This window comes from Brassica rapa, chromosome A04, assembly GCF_000309985.2.
Source record: "Brassica rapa cultivar Chiifu-401-42 chromosome A04, CAAS_Brap_v3.01, whole genome shotgun sequence".
In the NCBI taxonomy this organism is placed as follows: domain Eukaryota; kingdom Viridiplantae; phylum Streptophyta; class Magnoliopsida; order Brassicales; family Brassicaceae; genus Brassica; species Brassica rapa.
In genome coordinates, this window is record NC_024798.2 from 19,019,379 (window position 1) to 19,043,213 (window position 23,835).

At 36.8% G+C, this 23,835-nt stretch overlaps 7 protein-coding genes and 4 non-coding genes across 23 annotated transcripts; 2 read left to right on the forward strand and 9 right to left on the reverse strand.

Annotated features, from left to right (window-relative positions):
• Positions 1-3,855: 3,855 nt before the first annotated feature.
• LOC103865636 (pentatricopeptide repeat-containing protein At1g02060, chloroplastic) lies at positions 3,856-6,876 on the reverse strand. 3 transcript variants are annotated; one of them, XR_004457464.1, is made up of 4 exons: positions 6,595-6,874; positions 4,418-6,517; positions 4,237-4,329; positions 3,856-4,173 (listed from the first exon to the last, which is right to left on the reverse strand). XR_004457464.1 is itself a non-coding variant. In XM_033290119.1 (2 exons), the coding sequence occupies exons 1-2, from the start codon at positions 6,642-6,644 to the stop codon at positions 4,525-4,527; spliced, it is 2,043 nt and encodes a 680-aa protein (XP_033146010.1). In that variant the 5' UTR covers positions 6,645-6,876; the 3' UTR covers positions 3,856-4,524. The 3 variants fall into 3 exon arrangements, 1 of the variants encoding a protein (XP_033146010.1); XR_004457465.1 differs by having other exon boundaries at positions 4,237-6,517; positions 6,595-6,876; XM_033290119.1 differs by having other exon boundaries at positions 3,856-6,517; positions 6,595-6,876.
• Positions 6,877-7,146: 270 nt separating this feature from the next.
• Positions 7,147-8,744, reverse strand: LOC103865996 (DBF4-type zinc finger-containing protein 2 homolog). The gene is given in 4 exon segments (XM_018658504.2): positions 7,147-8,168; positions 8,170-8,227; positions 8,229-8,301; positions 8,735-8,744. Coding segments are annotated over 4 exon segments (906 nt in total). The 3' UTR covers positions 7,147-7,403.
• Positions 8,745-8,761: 17 nt separating this feature from the next.
• On the reverse strand, positions 8,762-10,202 carry LOC103865637 (type III polyketide synthase A). The gene is made up of 2 exons (XM_009143453.3): positions 9,937-10,202; positions 8,762-9,853 (listed from the first exon to the last, which is right to left on the reverse strand). The coding sequence occupies exons 1-2, from the start codon at positions 10,130-10,132 to the stop codon at positions 8,868-8,870; spliced, it is 1,182 nt and encodes a 393-aa protein (XP_009141701.1). The 5' UTR covers positions 10,133-10,202; the 3' UTR covers positions 8,762-8,867.
• A 184-nt stretch (positions 10,203-10,386) lies between these two features.
• LOC103865638 lies at positions 10,387-14,373 on the reverse strand. Of its 2 annotated transcripts, none has more exons than XM_009143454.3 (7): positions 12,731-14,373; positions 12,381-12,660; positions 11,865-12,032; positions 11,137-11,779; positions 10,956-11,062; positions 10,805-10,864; positions 10,387-10,688 (listed from the first exon to the last, which is right to left on the reverse strand). In XM_009143454.3, exons 1-7 carry the CDS (start codon positions 12,902-12,904, stop codon positions 10,657-10,659), a joined length of 1,464 nt encoding a protein of 487 aa, XP_009141702.1. In that variant the 5' UTR covers positions 12,905-14,373; the 3' UTR covers positions 10,387-10,656. The 2 variants fall into 2 exon arrangements, with proteins under 2 accessions (XP_009141702.1, XP_018513719.1); XM_018658203.2 differs by having other exon boundaries at positions 11,137-11,775; positions 11,864-12,032.
• LOC117133816 lies at positions 13,715-13,809 on the reverse strand. Its single transcript, XR_004457860.1, has one exon. It is a non-coding gene; the product is annotated as a small nucleolar RNA snoR27 (small nucleolar RNA).
• Positions 13,840-13,937, reverse strand: LOC117133814. The gene has a single exon (XR_004457858.1). It is a non-coding gene; the product is annotated as a small nucleolar RNA snoR27 (small nucleolar RNA).
• LOC117133813 lies at positions 13,996-14,091 on the reverse strand. Its single transcript, XR_004457857.1, has one exon. It is a non-coding gene; the product is annotated as a small nucleolar RNA snoR26 (small nucleolar RNA).
• A 29-nt stretch (positions 14,374-14,402) lies between the features above and the next one.
• LOC103865641 lies at positions 14,403-15,617 on the forward strand. Its single transcript, XM_009143460.3, has one exon. It carries the CDS (start codon positions 14,629-14,631, stop codon positions 15,478-15,480), a length of 852 nt encoding a protein of 283 aa, XP_009141708.2. The 5' UTR covers positions 14,403-14,628; the 3' UTR covers positions 15,481-15,617.
• LOC103865639 (protein transport protein yos1) lies at positions 15,560-16,606 on the reverse strand. 10 transcript variants are annotated; one of them, XM_033290122.1, is made up of 3 exons: positions 16,298-16,606; positions 16,073-16,113; positions 15,560-15,900 (listed from the first exon to the last, which is right to left on the reverse strand). In XM_033290122.1, exon 3 carries the CDS (start codon positions 15,886-15,888, stop codon positions 15,652-15,654), a length of 237 nt encoding a protein of 78 aa, XP_033146013.1. In that variant the 5' UTR covers positions 15,889-15,900; positions 16,073-16,113; positions 16,298-16,606; the 3' UTR covers positions 15,560-15,651. The 10 variants fall into 10 exon arrangements, with proteins under 10 accessions (XP_033146013.1, XP_033146012.1, XP_018513673.2 ...); XM_033290121.1 differs by having other exon boundaries at positions 16,073-16,117; positions 16,298-16,605; XM_018658157.2 differs by having other exon boundaries at positions 16,294-16,605.
• Positions 16,482-16,553, forward strand: TRNAM-CAU. Its single transcript has one exon. It is a non-coding gene; the product is annotated as a tRNA-Met (tRNA).
• A 261-nt stretch (positions 16,607-16,867) lies between the features above and the next one.
• LOC103865642 (O-fucosyltransferase 19-like) lies at positions 16,868-21,208 on the reverse strand. The gene is made up of 5 exons (XM_009143464.3): positions 19,414-21,208; positions 18,541-18,613; positions 18,387-18,457; positions 17,377-18,308; positions 16,868-17,299 (listed from the first exon to the last, which is right to left on the reverse strand). Exons 1-5 carry the CDS (start codon positions 19,945-19,947, stop codon positions 17,038-17,040), a joined length of 1,872 nt encoding a protein of 623 aa, XP_009141712.1. The 5' UTR covers positions 19,948-21,208; the 3' UTR covers positions 16,868-17,037.
• Positions 21,209-23,835: the final 2,627 nt, after the last annotated feature.

The following is a 23,835-nucleotide window of genomic DNA, read 5'->3' on the forward strand; positions in this document are numbered from 1 at the left end:
TTTGCGATTTATCACTAAAGTGTGCAGAATCAAAGGTAAAATAATTAGAATGTGAGATTGCTCTTGTGAGTGTTTGTAGGGTGTTTTAATGGTTATGTTGATTCTTTTGAAAATATGACTGAATCGTAGGAACCGAACAAGAAACTTTTCGGTGGGATCACGGTGCTGTAGACGAGTTCTATAAAGATGATATCTCTTGGCTAGAGGATGATGCTCTTACAGGAAGCGATAAGCTACAATACTATGAGGTTAGGTGTTTGTTTGTTACTTTTGACGTATCTGGTCTGTTTAGCAGCAACCTAAACATGGTTTTATTTTAACTACTAGGGTCATAAGTGCAGGTGAAGGAATCGGATCTGCAAGACAACAAATGGCTTTATCTATATGCTGAAATTGTATTGTTCTCCAAGTGGGAAATTGACCTTGTAAGTGAGGATAAAAAAGCATAATAGAGAATGCGAATGTAGGACATTTTTCATTCTGACAATGTTTTTGTTTGGTGTTGTTGCAGAGCGCTTATTTGTCGGTGAAGATGAATAAAGTAGTAGCACGAACAAGGGAAGATGTAGAGACGAGTATGAAGCTCAGGTCAAAGAATGCAACTTTCTACATGAGTTTCACGGCCTGTGGGGGTCTCGAGTGCAGGGGCATAATAAGGCGGACAACAGATGGAAGACCACAACACATGAGCTTTCAAGTTAACTGTTGGATCGACAATTAGAGAGATAGATAGATAAGATGTTTGTTATCTGAAGCTACCTCTTAATTATACATATTTGATTTGAATGTTTGATAGTTATTTTTGTTTTCCCCATTCTAAAATCTTAACAAAGCGTCATTAAATCAAAATTCGGAATCGTTTGTAATAACCAAACAATTAGGACAAAAGTGAATGTTTCTCTTGTAAAACTTGTTCCAAATATCACAGTTATCCAACCAAACAATACTCTCATCGCAGGAAACTTGCTTGTATTGATGGATCTTCTTTTGTATCTCCCCCTCAGCATATGTCAATAACTTGGATAGCTAAACCTTCCAAGAAGTGATCTTGACTTGCTAAAATATTTCTTAGCTTTCACGTCAACGTCTTCTCCAGGTGTGGGTATGTAGACAATGACAACTTCCATTGATATCTTTATGAAGCGTAGCTATCATCTCCGAATTTTTCCCAATAGCTTTGTTCTATCAAAAACATATTTCTCTCCATTTTCTTCACCCACAAACCATTGTAATTGATTTACTTAGTTTAACATGATAAAACTCAACTTTTTCCCGTTCTAACATTGTCTTATATTCTTTAAATTGCGTATGAACTGTTTAATAAAGAAAACAACTTTAGATCAAAGTTACAATTGTCATTTTTTAATAGCATTTAGCATATGACGCATAAATCTACTTATGTAATAACGTGATAAATTTACATCTTTCAAGTTGACAATGAAAATTTAATCAGAGAAATAAAGTTTTTACTATATAAAAATCAGAACATTGATGCATATTAAAAATTTTATGTTAAAGTTGAAATCATAAATTTAACTTACTAACCATTTTGTTCAAACCAAGTTAAGATCCAAAAAAGCATCATACATTTTCTCTAGGAACTATTTTCATAAAAATGAAGCTTTGATTGTAACCAAGTTTTAACCATCAAAAAATTGAAAATTTATAAAGATAGTTGAAAAATGAAACTTTGATGTATGTGAACTTTAACTGTAGCAAAAACTAAATTTTTGAAACTATATCAAATCTTTCTCAACAAAAAAACTGTAGTTTTATTTTAAGACAGAGTTTGTGCATAAAATTTGGGACACTCGCTATTGAGAATGTGGAGAAATTTTCTTTTATACATTTTTGGGAGTCGTTCTTCTAAATTTCTTCTCAAAATGATTTAAGAAATCATTTTTTTTTCATTAACTGTTGGTTATTTTAACCAACTGAATTAATTCACCCATTCGCTTCATAACTTTGATATAACTAAAATCTCATCTTCATGGACCATATGAATCTTGTAATTCTCAACAAATCTCAATGTACTTTCTTACACTCGTTATTTTCTGCAATTAAATAAGTTCATGCAATAATTTTTTTAAAAAAATACAACAATCTATCATAAAAATAAATTTACATTCTTAATTATGTGTTGTAAAGAGAGGAAATTTTTAACAGCGTCTGCAACCGGCGATTATATAAGGCATCTCAGTAGATCTGTTTCAAATTAAAAAAAAACATAATTTCGCAGTCTTCAATTTGGAACACTATTGTTTCGGTTTTTGATGCTATGAAGCGATATTGTCCAACAAATATATCAACCAAATTATCAAATGCAATTCATAGATGAGATAACATACTTGTTCTTTTACAACATCTCATTAAAACAAAAATCATTTCTTTTTCAAAACGCAAATGTGTCGTAATGTTCTCTTAAAACCATATTAATAAACCAACAACAAAATAAAAACTTTATCTTCAAATTTTTTGAAGCTTTGATTATTAACAAAAACAAATTATAATAGAAAAATCAAATTGATGCATATAAAATGATTTACTAATCATGTGTTGAAATTCTATAAACCAGAACTAAAATAAAAATGTTTATCTTCAAAAATGTTGAAACATTGATTATAAAGGAAGCTTTACAACAGAAAAATGAAAAATTTGATGCTTATGAAAAAATCTCTAGGTGGAAGTTGTTGAAATTGTAATTTTAAACTTATTTCTCATGACTTGAAACCACATAAACCATCAACAAAATAAAAACATTTATATTAGAAAAATCAAATTGATACATGTGAAAATGTCTTAAGTTTGATGTTGATATCATAAGTTTACTAATTAATTATGTGCCCAAACCATATAAACTAACACCAAAATAAAATAAATTGTCTTAAATGAATTTTTATAACATCAAATCAAAATTTGATGCATATACAAACATCTTTAAGTGGAAATTGAAATCATAAGTTAACATTACTTCTCACGGGTTGAAACCATATAAAATAACAATATAAAACTTTTTGTAATAAAAAATCTCAATTGATACATATGAAAACATATTTAGATTGAAGTTGAAATCATAAATTTAACTTACTAATCATGTGTTCAAACAAACAAAAGCAATAATCTTCAAAATGTTGATTGCATCACATCTTTGATTGAGATCAAAACTTTGATGAATATGCAAACATCTTTAGGTTAAACTGTAACCTTAAGTTTAGCCTACTAATTTTGTTTTAAAACCATGTTAATAAAACAAATAATTTTATTAAAACTGAAGCTTTGATTATAATATTTTTATCACTGAAAAATCAAAACTATGATGCATGTGAAACATCTATAACCGGAGCTGAATCATAAGTTTAATTTATTAATTATGTGTTGAAACCATATAAACTTTTATCATTAATTTTTTAAAAAAATTTGGTTATGATGAAGCTTTTATACAGAAAAATCTAAACATTGATGGAAATAAAAACATCTTTAGGTTGAAAATTGAAAAGATAAATTTAACATTTAGTTATATTGAAATCATATTATAAACCAAATGACATTATACTTGTTCTCTTAGAAACCATTTAGTTAACAAAAATAAATACAACTTTTTCATAAAAATTGAAGCTTTGATTATAATTGAAGTTTTTACCATAAAATAAATAAAATTTTATGTATATGAGTTTTATCTGTAGTTTTGCCCTTAGGATAGTTGAATTATTATAATATGTACAATATGTTATAGTATTTTTAAACAGTACAATTGTGGAAAATGTAATTAAATTACATAATGATTTATATTGTTCTTTCTCTAGAATATTTTTAACCAAAATTTTCAGATTGACAATATAATAAGTATTGATGATATAACTAATTGTAGAAAATAAATTAAATAAATTACATATTCTATAAATAGGCCAGGCCCAATACATCCATTACAAAGCCTACCCATATGATATGGTTTCTGCTTTACACTGAAAGCCATGGAAAACGAGAATAAGCTATAGATGTAGATGTGGTAAAGCATCTAGCTTAAAGAAAACAGATTATATCCAGTTACATGTAGACCTAGTTAGGAGCCAACCAAAGGAATAAAAGATTGCATCATCTCACAGATTGTGATCTACGAGAAATGTTAAAGCTCTCAGGATCCATTAGTTGTTACTTCTTTGATCGAGTCAGATCCTGCAAATTGAAACAGTGAGAGTGTATAGCTTCTTAAAATCTAAATTATAAACTGAATCCAACCTTGTGTGCTCATGTCTTTCCCTTGAATCATTTATGTTACTGTTGAAGTATACTCAGACAGGACCATGTCAGGCATTAGATTCAGGAGATGACCTGTGTTTCATAACTGGATCTAATAAGTAAAATGGCAGAGCAGATAACTGGATGTTGTAAATATTAAGCACACCGAAAAGACTTATACCCTGAAGCAGTCTCCAAGTTTACCATGAGATAAAGAGGCTCATGTGGGACTTGAATGAGCACAAAGGGAGCCTCTGCCAAAACTCTTTAATACATATTGCTCCAATTTCAAGATGATATCCCTTGTTTTAGTCCATAGGAATCATCTGACGCAGCCATCCTCTTTGACACAAACCGAACTTCTTCAAACTTACCAGCAGCCTCCAAGGCGTTTCTCAAAACCACATGGCAGCTAAGCTCCTGGTGTTTTCCTACTTCCACCAATTCATTAAACAAACCAAACGCTTCAGAGTGTCTCTTACGCTTACACAGTCCTTCTATGACTCTGTTGCATCTACTGATATCTACCATCTGATTATTCTCCAGACAAAACAGGACAAGCTTGTGAGCTGAATCAACTAGTTTTCTACTCTCGCATAAGAAATCAATCAACTCCTCCATCTTAACCAAATAACCGTTCTCATAAACCAACCTAACAACCAAAAACGCCTTATCCTTCTGACCACTGCTAAACAGCAACCTAACAACATCCGTCGAAAGATCAACGTTCTGTCTTATTCCTTTCTCCAACATTATCCTCACCAAGTCAAAACACTCGTTAGCAAACCCTCTTCTAACAAGCTCCTCAAGTACACAGTGGAAAGTGGCTGCAACGGGAAGATAAGAGCTCCTCATCATCCTTTCCAAGACATCGTGAGCGAGAAGAGCCTCACCAGTCTTCAACAGCCCATCAATCAGCAACTCATAGATTTCAAAATCAGGCACAAACTCCCTCCTCAGCATCAGAACCAACAGCTCGTAACCACCTTTGAAACCACCTTCTCTGCAGTGTCCCATAATCAAAGTCCCGTAAGACGCCGGATCCTGCGCTCCTATCTTCATCAGCTGCCTGAAAACTCTCTCCGCTCGCTTCGTCTTCCCGTTGGCGCATAAGTACTCAAACATCGGGTTATACGCCGCAGCAATAGGCTTCGAACCATCCTTCTCCAACAACACTCCCTTCTCATACAACTCGTCAAACAGCCTCTCCGCTCTACCAAACTCCTGTCTCAAGCAAAGAGCGCGAATCAACACACTGTAAGAAGCCGAATCAGGCCGCTCCATCTCTCCAAACACCTTCACGGCTTCATCCAAATCTCCACCGTCGCAATGAGCTTTGATCAGAACATTAAAAGTGCATCTATCCGGAGCAAACGCGCTGCTAGCTCTCAGAACCTCCTTGATCTCATCAAACCTCCGAGCCTCGGAGAGACCCTTGATCAGAGTATTGAAACTCACAGCGTTCGGTTCATCAATCTCACGAAACAAAGCCAAAGCTTTATCAACCTCGTGCTTCATACAGTACCCTCTCACAAGAGTCGTGTAACTAACAACGTTGGGAGGCACCACACCTCTCTTAACCATCCCGTTCAACACGTTACGCGCTGTATTAACCTTCCCAGCTCTGCATAGCCCGTCGATGATGGTGTTGTAAGTAACAAGATCAGGATCAAATCTCATGTCTTTGAAAACTCTAAAGGCTTCGGCCACCATAGAGTTCTTACAAAACCCGTTGATCAAGATGTTGAAAGTGTAGGCGTCCGGGGAGACACCGTAGGTGCGGCGCATCTCGCGGAAGAGATCGAGGGCCATGCCGGTTTTGCCGCGCTTGAGGAGGATAGAGAGGAGAGTGTTGAAGGTGATGGGGGAAGGGGTGATGCTCATTTCTTTCATGGTGTGGAAGAGGGAGAGAGACTCGTGGAGGAGGCCGGCGTCGGCGTAGGATTTGATGAGGGTGTTGAAGAAGCGAGGGTGGAGCTTGACGGAGCCGTTGGAGCGTTTCTCGATGGAGAAGAGGAAGTTGCGGGCGGCGTTGAGGTTGCGGGATTGGGAGAGGAGGTGGAGCATGAGGAAGAAGGAGTGGGGGTTGTGGGAGAAGGAGGTGGTGGTGGAGAGGTAGTCGAAGAAGCGGAGGGCGCGGGGAGGGTGGGTGATGAGGCGGAGGGTTTGGAGGACGGTGGTTGTTGAGAGGGAGAGGGGTTGGAGTGATGAGAGTGATGACTCGACTTGGTCTGAGGAGTTGATGGCACGTGCGAGGGACGTGGCGAGTTTTGATTTGGTCCTGTGAGGAGGAGAAGGGACTTTTAGATTTGTGAAAGTGAGTGGGAGAGTGTAGAAAGGTGAGAGGAAGAGATTTACCGTTGAGGCTTGGGGGCGAACAAAGCGTGGAGTCCTGAACCACGAGCCATTGCTGACGGAGAAGAATAGAGGCGAAAAATCGTCGATTGATTTAGACCAAAGTGTGGTGAGGTTGAAGACGATGTGAAACGACGCCGTTCTGTTGGATTTGTGAAATTAACTAATTAGCTTTTATTTTTATCTTTTTTTGCTAATCAATACGCTAATACGCTAATCAAGTTCCATTTTGCTAAGAAAGGTTATTATACATCCACAAAACAGCAATGTGCATCACTGATGTGAAAAAATACACAATCGCTTCGAATGTTACGAACCGCCCCGCACCGCAGTTAACAATAACAAAAATCTCTACATATATCATATATCTATACGTTTTTGTAACAGTTAAAACTGCACCGCTGTTGAACCGCTTATCCTGCACCGTTCAATCCGCAGTTACCATTCGGAGCCAATATATATATATATATATATATATATATATATATATGTATTGTGTCATTCTTTAACTGATCAGATTTAAATAAAATTTAAAATTTAAGTAAAAAACTAAAATACATCGGAAGTGTTATTTTTTTATTATTAAAATCTTCATTTAAAATATTCCATGACTAGAGATGCTCTAATATTATTGAGATGTCCTGTAAATTTCTATCCATCCATGGAAAAGCTCTTGAAAGCTAGTACTGTAAATGGCGTAAAGTGTATATTAGTAATATAAATCCATACAACATTATAAAATTAATTAATGCACTTTAATTGTGTACGAGTATATGAATATGTAATCGGTAACTTAATTAATCAATCGGTCATTAAGACCAGTCACCACTAGCGAGTTTTAGCCATGAATTAGATGAAGTAGTAGCATTGTGATTGCTGCCACCACCATCTCTCCCGATAGTCATGACCGTTGGATCAACGCAAGCTAAGTTGAGATCTAGAGATGGTTGATCTAGCGGCTGAGAATGATGATGATGAGTAGAAGAATCATTTAGTGGCTTCATACGAAGATAATTAGTGGAAGGTGTTAACCAGTGACATCTCTTGTGACCTCCTAATGCTTGTCCCGATGAGAATACGCGATGGCAGATTGTGCATTCGTGAGCGTTGGATCTCTTTCTGGTGGTGATGTGAGGCTTGTCCTCCTCCTCATCCTCCTCCTCCTCATCCTCTTCTTCTTTGTATTCCTCCTCTTCTTCCTCCTCCGCTTTTTTATCTTGAGAGGCAAAACAACCTTTCACTTTCTTGTGGCTTGCCCTGTGTCCACCCAATGCCTGATGCGACGCAAACACTTTCTTGCAACCTTTGCATTGGAAAACATGTGCGGTTTTTTGTTTTTTCACGGTTTTGCGCTCGTTCTTGTAAGCATTCCCTGAATTGGACAGCAACACAAGACAGTTGGCAAGCTCTTCATCCTCGTCTGGAGACAAGTTAAGATGGTTCGATCTCTCCCTCTTCCATGGTAGACGTGACATGTTGCCCTCATCGTGTTGTCCTTGACTGTTGAACATGACAAGATCAGTGTATGATGAGTCCATAGCTTTTTGATGTGTGTGTCTAAAGTAAGTGTTTGGTGAGTGAGTTAAAAAGGTGGATCAAGCCCTTGTTTTCAGTGGACATAATGGGTTTGGTGTTTGTGTGGTTCTAAGTAGTTGAGTCATTGCGCTAATGACACTTGGTGCTGCTTTGACTTGTTCCAAACATTCCTTCCTAGTCATATGCTACACAGTATAATTAATACTATTATTACAAATTAGAGACATGTGTTTTTAAACAATGCTCATTTCACGCTACTGTTAATTCAGATTCATCAAAATATGAATTGATTATATGGGCTTATAATTTTTACAACAATGTGACAAAACACGTTTAAGGGCTAATGAATATACTATATATCAATTATCAAAACGGCTAAAGAACTACCCTGGTTGTAAACATATTAAGTCTCATAATAATGATACAACGTAGTAGTATGTTGACCGAGACATGTTGCCTCATTGGTGACTGCTGAACATGACCAAGTCAATGCATGATGAGTTCATGTCTTTTTGATGTGTGTAAGTGTTGTGTCTTCTTTTTTTTTTTTTTTTTGTGATTCCAAGTAGATAAGTCATATGCCAGAGATGTTTTTTTTTTCTCTTACCAATGCTCATTTCATGCTGCTGTTAAATCAAATTCAACAAACTATGGATTGATTATATGGTCTTATAATAAGTTTGATTACAATATTTTATAATATATATTCTTTTATTTTCTGCAAGGAGGTAGATTCGAAATCAGGTAGATGCGAGGCTACGGAGGAGAAGACCTTCAAAGGTGATTCCAGGTCCAAAAGCTAAGCCAAGACCCCACTCTTGCGCACCATCACCTTTCTTCTTCAACTCATCTCTCATATACTCCATCACATACAATATAGTGTTACTACTCACGTTCCCATAATCCACCAACGCCCTTCTGCTGCACTCCAGCTTCTCTCTCCCCAGCTTCAGTTTCGTCTCAAGACGGTTCAGAATCGCAGGTCCTCCCGGATGAACGGTCCAAAACATGTCATTAAACTCCATAGAATCATCACCAGCTTTCCCCATCAGCTTCTTGCAAAACTCCTCAATGTTCTCTTCTATCTTCTGAGGGAGATCTCGTCCCAGCTTGAAGTTAATCCCTTCCTCCGTCAATCTCCCGTCGATCACGGTCTGTGTCCCAGGCACAAACTGCTGAACAGCGTAGTGAAGCTCCATGAAAGGAGCTTCAGAGGGTAAAGGGTCCGCTCCTATGATCACAGCAGCTGCACCGTCCCCGAACAAAGCTGCCCCGACCAGGTCGTAAGGGCGAGCTTTGTTCGGTGGTCGGAACCCGAGGATGGTGGTTTCAGAGGTTGTGAGGAGAACACGGCTTCCGGGGTTGTTCTCAGCGATGTCTTTGGCCACACGGAGGCCTGTTACGCCTCCGTAGCAGCCTAGAAAATAAAGCATTACTCTGTTCACGTCGCTCTTTAGGCCTAGCTTGGCTGAGAGGTAAAGGTCGCCGCCAGGTAAGCGGATCTCGCTTGAGGAAACGTAGACGATGTGAGTGATGTCTTCCACTGTCCTTCCCCATTCCTTGATGCAGCCCAAGCTTGCTTCAAGTGCCATTTCCACAACCGCCTCGTTCGCTATCTCTAGCCTTTGCTTGATTGTTGGTGAGCCTTCTGTTGTTAGCTCAGGGTACTTATCTAGTATCTCTCGGGATAACACCGTGTAGCGGGTCTTCACAGTTGTGGTTTTGCCTACGACACAAAATATTAGTGTAAGAGAGAATATTTAAATGAAGGCAGAGACGAAACTAATACAAGAGAGTGAGAGGCTTTACACAAGTGTTCTAGCTTCTCTTTGATAAAGGGGTCATCACATTTGGTGTCACGTAGAAAGCCCTCCACTAGATGCTCCTGAGGAACCACTTGGCTTGGGAAGGCCTTGCCAAGAGCAAGCACTGTTGCCTTTCCTGGATTTGCCACACGCCTTGTGCTGATTTGCTTCTTAACACCATTCATACCAGAGCTAGACATCTCTCTCTCTCTTTCAGGTAATAAAATCAGTTGATTGTTGAGATTAAAGGTGGTGGATGCAGAATATTCAACTAAAAGGAAATGGTTATAAAGGCAGGGATGAAAGCTTTGTTGGAGAGAGTTTGGTGTTGATACGTTATGATCATGAAAAGAGAGTGCTGGCTATTTTTATTAGAGTTTGGTGATTCTTTGGTCTAGTGTTGGTTAGAAATGTTGATAAAGAAGTCATAAGACCCATACACTGATTACTTGTATTATAAGCTAGACCGTGTGAATCTTTTAATAACAGAAGCGTACACTCAGTTAATATATGACATAATACATAATCAAAGGGTTCTGCTTTACATTGAAAGCCATTGAAAACGGTGAGAATCTGAAGATATAGTTGGACTAATACAGATAGCATCTAGAAATTATATTATATTTAAATTTAGACCTAGTTAGGAGCCAATCAAAGGAATGAAAGATTGCATCATCTCACAGATTGTGATCTACGCTAATGTTTAAAGCTCTCTCGGAATCCTTCAATTTGGACTTCTTTGTCTGCTACTCTTGGCTGAAGATAGAAGAAACATTGTAAAGTTAAGACATGAAGATAAATGAGGTACGGTTATATATCATATACCATATGGTTATATATCATATACCATATGAGTGAGAAAGAGCAAGTACCAGGACTTAAGATTCGTAGGCATTTTGTTATGGACTTTACAGTAGTCATGGAGTCAGATCCTGCAAATTGAAACATTAAGAGTATATCAGTGAAACCAGCTATAGAATTTTATAATCTAAAATATAAAGTGAAGGATGAAACTAAACCCACCTTGTGTGTTCATGTCTTTTTCTTGAATCATTTCTGTTACCGTTGAAGTAAACTCAGACACAACCTGGTCAGGCACTAGATTCTCATTCACTGATCCAGGAGATGACCTGTGTTTCATAATTGGATCAGTAACAGCAGATAATTGGAATAGTTATTAAAGCCAAAGAGAAGATCACATTACCCTGAAGCAGTCTCCATGTGAAAGTCTGAGGGCTGTGGCAGGCAAGAGTCTGTTATTCCTTCACAACCAAGATCAAAATCGCCTAGTACCTCCGAGAATGGAAAGTTTTCGTTCAGGAAATCAATATCAAACAAATCAACTTCTGCTTCGGAGCCAGAGCCAGAGCCTGATGAATAAGAAGACGAAACCAAATCTCCAGAAGCAGGTGCGTCTGAGTGCATTGTGGCTTCTTCATCGTCATCATCGAAGTTGAGCCTTCCTTTCACATGATCTCTCTTACTCGACTTAACCGGCGAAAAAGAAGAAACAATACGGCTCCTTTCCACTGTGTAAGAACCAATCTGCTTGTTAGGACTGACTGTGATTCTCTCCTTGGTGAGGATTGTGCAGTTTGTAGGAGGAGTAACTTCTTGCTGAGGAGATAACTGCTTTTGTGGTGTCTTCGGACAAGCTGAATTGGTTGTCGGAGGTGACATGTCTGATGGTCCGTAACACAAACGCTTTGCCACAGTTGATGTAAGATCAGACGAGTCATTAGCTACACTGTTATTATTCACTGGCGTTTGAGTGTTAGGTGACGGCTGAAACGTCAAGTAGTTAGTGCCCTTGGCAGCAGCAGCTCGTGGAATCTTTTTCATCACCCCTGTAATAAAGAAAACAAATCACGTTTTAAAAAAAGGCTTTGAAAAAAGGGTTATCGATATCAAAATCAAAAGAATGAAACTAACCTTTACTAGAAACAGAAGTAGGAGGAGGAGCTCCTAGAGAAACCTCAGGACTCTTTCGCTTTCTGGTTACAGACTGAGTACTGGAAGGTGCTGTGAAGTTTCCAACTCTTTTGTTTCCTGGCAATGATGCTGACATAAGATTAGGTGCGCTATGATGCACTGCCCCGCCTGGAATTAAAGAACTTAACATTAGTTCCATCAGAAAAAAAAAAAATTAAGCTGCACCAATTAAAATCATGTTATATTACATACAAGGCCGGTCTTGAACCAAGCTGGATGAAACATTTGACTATAGTCTCCAATATTTTTTTAAAAAATTAATATATAAATAAACTCCTAAATTTGTATTTAAAAAAAATTCCGACCCCCAGATTATTGAAATCCTTCTTAAACCGTCTATAACCCCAAAATCTCAGGACCGGTCCTGATTAAGCAACTTAAATCTCTATTAATGTGGCAATCAATGTCCAACAAAAACTAACATAGTGAGTGACAGTTCCAAATTAGAGACAGTACCTAAGGGAGAGACGACGATGCTATTGCTCGGTTGAGAAGTAGAGGCAGCCACTTGAATAGCCGTCGGAGCTGCTGATGACGTAATCGCCGGAGGAGGAGGAGCTGATGCGGCGGTGGAGTTGTAAACGTTCATGACATCTTGCATCCCTTGTAAAAGATTCTGAACTCGAGTCTTCTCTTGATCGAGTCTAGCTTTCTCTTGATCGACAATGACCTTTTGCTCCTTGAGGCTTATGTATTCGTTTAAAATATCGTCCAGTGGTATCAAACTGCACGGAACCTAACCAAACGGAAAAAAAAAATTATAAGAACAAAATAGATATAAATTAGATTAATTAAAATAATTTTACTTCGCGAAGAGGAGATTTGGAGATGAGTGAAGAAGCTTCGGATCTGAAAACGGATCGGGTCTCTAAGAAGCGGTTGTCGCAGAGGTAGCGGTCCACGAGGAAGGCGACTTGCATTGGAGTGACTTTACCCTTGCCTACACGCTCCGCGCTCTTGGGTTTGGTCGTCCTCACCATTTTTAGAAAACAGGAAGACTGAAGGGGAAAAATGAAGTGGAGAATCTAGAATAGATTGAAGATATGATTAGAAGAAGAAGTTAAACAAAGGAAGCGGGAGATTTTTCGAGCAATTTGGAACCCGGTTTAATTTCGATTTTCTTTTTTTTTTGCCGGGAGTGATTTTTGCGCCTGATTGTGGCGGCAAAACCAATTGTGTAAGGGTTAAAATTGGAAAACTGAACCGTTCGGTTCAGACATTTTGGGTTTACTATTTGGGCCTTTGTGTCTGGGCTGCTTTGTCCAAAAAAATTAAGGTTTTTATTTTACTACTTGGGCGTTGACCCATTAAGTGTTTTTTTTTTGTCAACCGACCCATTAAGTGTTATATTTCGTTTTGATGCATCTCCTAAATTGGATATAGGCATTTAGCTAACTTTTTGTGTTTGAAAATTCAAATATAGGTTATGATCATTAATTCATTATAGCCTTTTTTTTTTCTTTTTGATCAACTGATCATTATAGCTTCTACGTTTATAAAGCCGGAATAATATGCAATTCTCATATATCAGATTGTGTTCAGCTTTGATCGGTTTATTTATGTGAACTGGGAATAGTTTGTGTGGACTCTTTAACATATCAAGCTCAACTCTGTCAAGTTATTAGAATTTGATTTTTCTAGTTCATCAAGTTGAAGTCTAAAAGCGGCACAGCTCGTTTCAGTTTAATACTTTTTCACAATCAAATAAGACTAATTCATCTTTAAGAGGTATAGGCAATTTCTAACAGTGGATTTTTGGACTTACACTAGAAAAATTACATTGAAATTAAATCAGATCTCAGCGATTCTGTTTAGTATCTGCAACTCCTATTTCGGAGTTCTTAAGATAGATAACGCAGTTTTATAATAACATCATCGATCTGTTTCTAACATCAAACAATTCAAAGGTAAAAAGACTGGATCTCAGGTTTTTATGGTTTTCTTCAAACTCCTAGAAAGAGGAGAATTGCAGATAGATAACGCAGTTTAATTAACTTAAATCATTGATCCAATCGTTACACCAATACCAAATTCAAGAATCTCTCAAACTAGAAAAACAAGAAGAAGAGAGGAGCAATCTCAGAAATCGAAAACCCCAATTTTATCTTCACTAGCAATCAAAGTGCAAGGATAACAATTTTTTCATGGAATTCATCACTGATGCTCCTCTCTAATAAAGCCACCTAAGATTGAATTCTAATGAACAAACAAAACGAGCTAAAAAAAAAAATCAAACAAATCGCCGAACATATTTTTCTGAAATAATGGGCTGGAGAAGTATTTATATACAAAGGCACCGGAAAAAAAACCATAACAAAACCCTAACCATCTGTTTGGTAACGCGTTTATCTTAATCCAAACCAAAGAAAGGACAGACTAACCACTTAACCACCAACTACGTGCCGTTTTCACTTCCAAATCTCCAAAACATACGTGCCGTTTTTCAAACCACAGAGCATGTGAGTGTAAACAGAGTAAACACCACCTCGTCAAATCATCATCGTCGTGGAATCAGAAGCAAATCCTCTGAACCACACAAAGCCACAAACGGGTCAAACCGCTTCTCTATACTTTGGTCATAAAGCAAGTCGTTTACAAGTTGCAACGATTCGTCAATACAAGACCAAAAATACGATTTGAGTTACGTCGATAATCATTATCGACTATATAATACACGAGAAATATAACATTACCTCTTATTCAAATGCTAACCATAGCAAAAACGAGAACCAAACTGATAGTAATAAACAGAAGCACAATGGGAAACGTCTTCGGCAAGACTTACATAATGGGAATGGTGTTCGGTAAGATCGTCGTGGAGACTCCCAAATACACCGTCTCCAAATCTGGCAACGGCTACGAGGTCCGTCAATATCCGCCGGCGGTTTCCGCGGAGGTCACTTACGATCCTTCCGAGTTCAAAGGCGATAGAGACGGCGGCTTTCAGGTCTTGGCTAAGTACATAGGCGTCTTCGGCAAACCGGAGAACCAGAAGATCGCCATGACGGCGCCGGTGGTCACGACGGAGGGGGAGAAGATCGCCATGACGTCACCGGTGATCACTAAGGAAGGAGAGAAAATCTCCATGACGTCACCGGTGATCACTAAGGAGGGTGAGAAGATCGCCATGACGCCACCGGTGATCACCAAGGAAGGGGAGAAGATAGCCATGACGTCACCGGTGATAACTAAGGAAGGGGAGAAGATTGCTATGACGTCACCGGTTGTGACGAAGGAAGGAGGAGGAGGGGAGAGGAAGAAGAAGACGGTGACGATGCAGTTTCTGTTGCCGGAGAAGTACAAGAGGGCGGAGGATGCGCCGCGTCCGACGGACGAGAGGGTGGTGATAAGGGAGGAAGGAGGGAGGAAGTACGGCGTGGTGACGTTCAGTGGGACTGCGGGAGAGAGTGTGGTGAGCGAGAAGGTGAAGAAGCTGACGAGTGATCTCGAGAGAGATGGGTTTAAGATCGTTGGAGAGTTCGTGCTCGCTAGGTATAATCCACCGTGGACGTTGCCTCCGTTTAGGACCAACGAAGTCATGATCCCTGTTGAATGAAAGAACTAGCTTTCGTCTGAAGAACTTGTTTTTTTTTTTTCCACAGTGTGTGTTTGTAGTAAAAAATGCAACAGAACAATAATGTATACAATGCTAGCTTTATGGATGAATAAACAACAAAGTGCTTGTTCAGACAAGGATCAACTAGTGTATTTGAATATGATTTTTTTTTTAACCGGAGAAGAGTTTAAAGACGATGACAATTAAGTTGAAGAGCATGAGGGGAAGCCTCATGTACTGGCAGGCGTGGATGAGACCGACGATTTGGCCTTTGAGGGAGTTTCTTTTGCCGGTTTGGTGAAGCTCCGCGAGTGTCCATCCTTTGGGAGCTAAGAAACGGTCTTCGTTGAGGATGGCAAGTGCGTTTGCGAATAGCAGCAACCCTTCCATCAGTGTCCAGAATCCCATGATGATTTTACTCTGTGAAACACACCAAAGGGTGGGGAAACATATAAGATACAGTTGATGTAATAATGGAAATGAATCCACTTGTACTATATGAGTGTTTTTAAGGCAGCAAAATCTTGATTCTAAGTTAAGAAAAAAAAAACATGAATAAGGAACACCAACCAAGTAAAGGAGGAAACTTGACTTGTGGTAAGCTCCAAGCCTGGTTAGAATCCTTTGGCCTAACTAACTGATGATACAGATTCAATTAATCAATTAAATCTCATGCAAGAAACTAATTTCATCCTAAGAAGATCAAAAGGTTTCTAGAAAAGTTTCAATCAAACAGATTGACTGATTGATTGCTTTTCCATCACAACTCCGACGGAAGAGAGAATCATATGGAGATGGAGGAGAGATACTTACTTACAGCTGAGTCGAATCGAATCGGGGTTAAAGAGTTAAGAGAGATCTTGTTCAAGAGACGAAGATGATCGATCACTAATATGAACCGGTTTTGTTACCCGACTACAAAATGTTCGGGTCATGACCTCATTTTACCAACAATCGTTCTCATATTATTTTTAAAAGAGAAATACTTAATAAACAACAAAATCAGAGTGGCGCAGCGGAAGCGTGGTGGGCCCATAACCCACAGGTCCCAGGATCGAAACCTGGCTCTGATAGAGATTTTTTTTTTTGTTTTCTGTTTTTTTCCATGTTTAAACACGAAGTAACAGAAGAAAGAAAAAAAAACCTACAAAACATCATAACCATTTATAGAGGGGATCGTGTGTATCATGTAAAAATCTGTACTTAAATGTACATTGAGTGTTTTAAGTTCACTCATAACAACAACAATGTGATGATGGGGACCAAAAAAAAACGAGAGAGTTACATAAAATCATGCTTCAGTCACATATCTCTCTCTCTCTCTCGTTATTGGTTTGGTTTTAACTCTGGGATCTCTAATCAGCTTCTCTGAAGATACACACAACCAAAAAGAAATATAATGCTATATCTTTGATGATCATGTATATAGTGGAATACATTCTACAGCTTTGTGTCCATCTTCCAAGAAATCATCTTCTTTTTTTTCTCCTATATTGTACAAAAAGAAGGCTACAAAAGTTTTTGCATCAACGTGTCTTGTTGTTGTCTATATCTTCATCAAACACTCTCCTTCCATCTACCTGAGCCTGTTCTTAAACTTGATTTCCACACTTGCTCACTCTGACTCTGAGACTTGTTACAGATACAATCCGGCTGTGGGTTCGCATAAAAATTCTCCTCTAGCCGTGGGAACTCACCGGGAAGTCTACCATAAGGAGCTCCAATCCTCCCTTCATGTAACCTCTTCACCTCTGAAGAAAACTCATCCCATGACATCACACCTTCGTCTAAACGATCTATCAGTTTCACAAAATTCAACCTGTGCCATTCACAAAACAAAACCTCAGCCAACAAAGCTAAAGAAAGAAAGTAAAGAGACAAGAAGCTGATTCAAACCTGTCTGGATTAATAGTCTTCTTAAACCCTTCAAACCTCCTATGCCCTTGCACAGCCTTAGCCATGTTCCCATCGTACGTATACACAAACACATCGCTCTCCAACGCCACAATATAATCCAACGCAGCCAAACGGTTCTGGTAGGCCTTAAACGGCTCCAGCTCCTCTTCAGTCGCCAACGTCGAATGAGAGAAGACATTAGGGTACTCTTCTCTGAACGCGTCCATGCTGTTCCCTCCGTAGATCTCTCCAGCGACTATGTAAACCGTCGTGGAAGAAGGATACCCCATGGCTTTTAAAAACACAGCCGCTTCTCGTGGAGACATGGGGCAGCCTCCCTGGACACGCCTCTCTCTGCTGTCGATCTCTTTCTCCTTCCAGTGTTTGACATTGTACCTCATGATCCTCAGCTCCTCGGCTTCTTGGCTTGTGAGGTTGTGGCTGCATCCCGTGAAGGCGAGCATGTCTTTCTCGTATCTTAAATGGAGAGCGATGAAGGGTTGGCTGTTGTTTCTCAACCGGTTCACAAGAACTTCTCCGAGCTCTTCAATCTCCTTGGAGTAAGCAAGTGCCTGGTAGTTAGCGCGGCATCGAAGGCGTTGGATAGATGGTGGGAGGCCGTTGTTGGCGAGGCGTGAGTCAGTGTGTGTGAACTTTATCACTTTGTGTTTTTTTAGCAAAGGTAGCATCTCGGTTCTGTAGTAGCTGGCCTTGGACCAGGAGACGGGAGCTTTTAGGAGAGGCTTCATGGCTGCGTAGCGTGGAGGCAAGTACTCGGTGATGTCAACGTCGTCTTTTAGTACGTTCATGAAGTGTCTCCAGTCGAAAATGTCCTTGAACGTGCTGGGGTCGGTCCAGAAAGACTCGTGGTCGAGGAGAGGGAGGACGAGGGTCGCGTTCATGATCTTTGCTGCAGCAACCATGTCACATATCTACATTTTTCATTTTGAGAATCAGTAAAGAAAGGTTTAGAAAACAAGAGGAAAGAACTTGGGAGGTTTGAGACTCACTCCGGTTCTCATCTGGTTTAATCCTCCGTTTGCGTGTACTAGAAGATAACCATTGGTTTTCCTACGTAGCCCTGAGCCAGACACAGACACATTTCAGAAAAACATATTGTTATGAGAATCTGAACAAATGCAAAGATGACAAGAGCTTGCTTACTTGAACGGTTCTTGGGACGTGAAGCACACTGGCGATAGTTTCCACTTTCAGGTTTTTGCCATATCTCAGGAATCTGTAACACACAAAAAACGTTAAATGTAACTCTAAACAATGGTGAATCTAGTCAAAGTTTATAAATTACACAATAAAGATCGTTCCTTTAAGGTTTCACCATTACTAAGCCTTTTATTCATTCAATAATGATAGTGGCAAGAGGTCAATGGGAACTGTTAAGAGGAAGAAATGGTGATTAACACCTAAACAAAGGCTGCCTAAAACTTTCATTTGACTTATTCCTCGTCAAACTTCATATAATGATATATCTCAGAGAATGAATAACGAATTGTTAATTTAATGATATCATCAGTGATGCAATCGAATTGAGACATTCCGAGAATTACACGTCATGGTACTACGACCTCTACCTATTAGAAAATTTCCCGAGAAAGCGAAAGAAAACACAGTTTCTGTTAAAAATTCGATCTTTACTCAACAAAAACAGAGGAAACAGAGGAAAATTTTGGATTTTTCTGGGTTATGATCAGAAGCCTCAAAACGAATTTTAACACAAACATTGGAATTGTCAAAATACGAAACAAAAACATATTTCAGGCCTTTTGTTTATTTTTCTTTCTCGGGAAAGTGAAATTTTCCACGCAAAGAAAAACAGAGGAAACAGAGGAACATTTCGATCGTTCTGGGTTTTGATGAGAAAGCTCGAAACTTTGATTGGTGAAACAACGAAAAACAAACTGCAGATTTGTGGGTTTTCTTCGGTTTTCGTCATCAATCTCAAAAATCAGTTTTTTTTTTTGTTTTTTCTCGGGAAAGTGAAACTTTCTATGAATAGAAAAAAGAAAGAAAAAAACTCACGGGAAGCTTCTCAGAAGCAACGTTCTCCGTCATCGCCCTCTGAGCCATCGACCAATCTTCATGCAACGCCCTAACAACCACGAGCTCGTTCAAATCCCTCCGGTGCACGTGGCCACTCATCAGCGAGACTCTGACAAAGAGAGAAGCAACGACGAGAACCATGAGGAGCCCCAAGATCCTCCGCCCCACGTTCCTCCCAAAGAACCCACCGTCGCACACAAACGGCAGTTTCAGTTTCCCGCCGCGGAGAAGGTACCGGATCGTGGGGTGGTGGTGGTGGTGGTGGTAGTGGTGGTAATGGGATCCGCTGGAGGAGGAGGAAGGTGAGGAACACGCGCCGTTACCGTTTGTTCCGACGGTTGCGGCGGCGTCGACGTCGTCTAGGTCCGGCAAGGAGATGTTGACTATGTTGCAGTAATCTGAGGAGACAGAGGGTCGTTCTGAGGTGGTTGTGGTGGGGGTTTCGAGGGAGTCTCCGATGCGGCGGCGTGTGATTGGTGCAACGGCCAATGGGTTAGCGCCGGCCGTTGACATTTCGCCGCCAAAGATGAAAGAAACGTATATTTAGAGAGGGAGAGGGAGAAAGTTAGTTTTTTTTTTTGTTTTGGTTAGTGGTTGACCATGTTATCGTTTTTTTTCTTCTTCTTCTTTCGTTCTTTGTGTATTATAGCCACCGTGATGTTCGGTGAAGCTGAGAGGCGTCCAAGTTTTTTTCTAAATCTCTCTGTGTTTCGTGTGTTATGTTGTTTATATATACGTGTGTATTTATCTCTATTTATATATGGTTAGTGTGTGTATTTTGGATGTGGGACTTTCTATCCCTAATCATTTATTTATGGAAAAACGTAACTTTTGATTTTTATATTTGTTTCTATAAAAAGAACTAGGGGGATAATTTGGTTTACGGTTTGGTTTCGGTTTGTTTTTGTTAACAAGTTACTTCAAAATAAATACTGATTTATTTAATTGTTATAGTTACTTTCCCTTCCTATCTCTCTCATCCCTCTTTCTAAAAATCTAATTTTGGTTTTTTTCTTGGTTATTTCACAAATTCTCCCTTATGTTTATATGGAAATTTTTTTTTTTGTAATATGAAAATTTGATACATTTAAATTAAAGAAAACTTGTTTTTATACAATTTGGTTTGGTTACACAAACGTTTTCAAATTTGTTTGTTTAACATGGATCAGTTTTTACTATTTTTGGTTTGATTGCGGTTTTACACCCACTCTTATATTGTATTTTGCTTCTTCTTTTTTGGTTATTCTTGTTCGTGTAATTTTTTTTAGTTTTTACGTAACTTCAAATACATTTGTTGATGTAGATAGTGAGATCAGTTTTGGTTAAATATCTCCATGTATTTTTTTTTTTGAAAAAACGTTGGATTAAAATCACTTTATTTAATAATTATTAGTGCTAAAACACTATCGTGAGTGAATGATTTGATTTTGAAAAGCTCGTAGCATTAGTACATTACCATCAGAGTTTTTTTCATAGCTTGCATAACATTATTAACAAATTCTCAATCCTATAGGTTAAACAAAATTAAATAATTGGCTTTTTATTTTAAATGGTGATTTCCGTGAAATTGTTTAAAAGAATTTGTTAGAATATATTGTAATCAAACTAAGAACATTTTGTGAACGAACTAAGAACATTACCAATTCATAGTGTTCTTACATTCACAATTTTGATTCGACTTAGTTACCAAAACATTATTATTTTATGATAAAGAAAAAAAACTCTTAGTAGTTAGTAGTGTTATTAAAAATAAATCATATTTTAGTGTTTATTGTTTTTACATTATCTCCGACTGTACTAATCTTATATATTAAAACAGAAGTCACAACCTTGAATCATGTGTGATTTTTTTAAAAATGGACCTAATGGACCTATTCATAGAAATTCATACTATATTTAATTTCAGATTAATAATAAATATAACTTTTAAAATATTTTAATCATAGTATCTTTTGATATCTTTTCATTTTAAATATAAATATATTTATTTTAAAATTCTAACAAATCTGTTTAAAAAGATTTTTACAAGATCTTCATTTTCGAAATTATATTTAAATATTTTCACTAATTTTGAAATTAGTTTAAAATATTATTATACATTAATATATTCAGTTATATAAAATAAAAAATAAAAAATCTATAATATTTTAGTTATTATATAATCATAATCAATCATATTAAATTTAAATTATTATATTGAGCTAAATATAATAAAATTGTATTAAATTTATATATTTATATATTTTATTTTCGTAATTATAAAATATTTCTGTTCAAAAATAAAATCTAATATGTTGGTAAGATGGGTTAACATTATCAAACTATATAATACATGTATAAAAATTAACATGTATTTCTTTAAAGTTAATAATATAAAATCTTTGTAACTACTTTAATCATAATATATTTTCATTTTAAATATAATATATATTTATATATTATATTTTAAAAATTCTAATAAATCTGTGTAATATTTAAACAATAACTTAATGTATTTTAAGTTATCGTTTAGAAATGAAAATAAATAAATTATATCCTATTTTGTCTATTTTTATAGTCATGATCATGGTGAAATATAATTATTATACTAAAATAAATATGATAAAAATTATATTCAATTGATAAATTTATAAATTTTATTTTCATAAATATAAACTATTTATTTAAAATATAATATGATGATAGAACGGTTTAAAATTAACAAATTATATAATACATGTCTAAAAATTAACATATCTTACACTTTTATATATACAATAATAAATTATCTAAAATGAATAAGCATAAAAATATTGGTAAAAAGAAATCCAGTTTTGAAATACGGGTCAGAATTTAGCATAAATTAAATACAAAATATTTTTTAAATATATTTCTCATGAATATATTAATTTGCTTAATAACTAAATGCAAATACAATAAGATAAATATATAATAAGAAGTGGCAAATACATAAGATTTAAACAATTAATTAATTATAACATGTAAATTATAAAATTATTATATTTGAAATAGTTATATAAATATTTAAGTATATGATTAACATTAAAAATATATACTACTTATGTTCTAAAACAATAATTTATGTATGGAAAAGTGAAAACAAACACCCTGTCATTACCTCACTAACATGACACATGTGCCACGCCACGCATACCGCTCGCTTCCCCTTTGTTTCTTTTTAGTTTGGAAAAACATATTCCATCTTAGTTGTTATCAGACTTATTCTTGGGTTCACTCCCTAGGGTGAACCTCTAGCTTCACCAACCAATAGAATTGTTTTATTTTATATTCGAAATCTTTTAAAAAAGGAAACAAAATATTTTCTCAAACTATAAGTTATATTATATATTTAAAATAAAAAGGTTAAAATAAATAAATTAAAAAAGTAGTAATTAAAAAAATATATTTTTAACATTCTCAACAAAATACTAAACCCTAAATCCTAATCCCTAATCCCTAAACCCTAAATCCTAAACCCTTGGGTAAACCTTAAACCCTTGGATAAATTCTAAACTTCAAATCAAAAACACTAAACACTCAAGGGTTTAGGATTTAGGGTTTTAAGATTTAGTGTTTTTGATTTAGAGTATATCCAAGGGTTTAGAGTTTGCCCAAGGGTTTATAGGGTTTATGATTTAGGGTTTAGGAATTAGGATTTAGGGTTTAGTGTTTTGCTGACGACGATAAAAATATTATTATTTTTTAAATTCGTTTTTCTCTAACTACTATTTTTTTTTAATTTTTTTAACCTTTTTATTTTAAAAATATAATATATCTTGACAATATTTTGTTTCCTTTTTTAAAAGATATCAAATTTGAAATAATGAAATCTTATTGGTTGGTGAATCTAGAGGTTCACCCTAGGGGGTGGACCCAAGAATAACTCTTGTTATCATTACCTCTTTAAAAAGTATTTTCTTTTGGTATTTAAATTTCAGCTAATTTGATTTGATTAAGAATATAAAATGTTAAACACTGAATTAATCTGTATCATGTGGGCCCAAACCTCAGATTTTCCGCCAATATAACTGACACGTAACCCATAACCACATACATAACCCTCCTCTCTGATGCTACCACGTGGTTACATTCCAAACACTTTGCGGATCTCAAGCCGTTCGGCAAAAAATCACCAGCGGAAAATTCGTTTTCTGCATATTCGTTATGCATTAATGGCCGTTAGATCCGAACCAGACGGCGGATACACGATCTCTCTCGTTCCAACATGTGAACTTGTCATTTGCGCAAGTAAAGTACCATTTCATTTGTACGTTTGTTCACAGATCGAGTTATAGAAAAATGCAAAGACGGCAGAAGTACTGATCAATACGATTCATTTTATTGTTTAATGATGTTTTGAACTTATCAATATTATCATAGTCCTCTTCTATTTGAGGATGT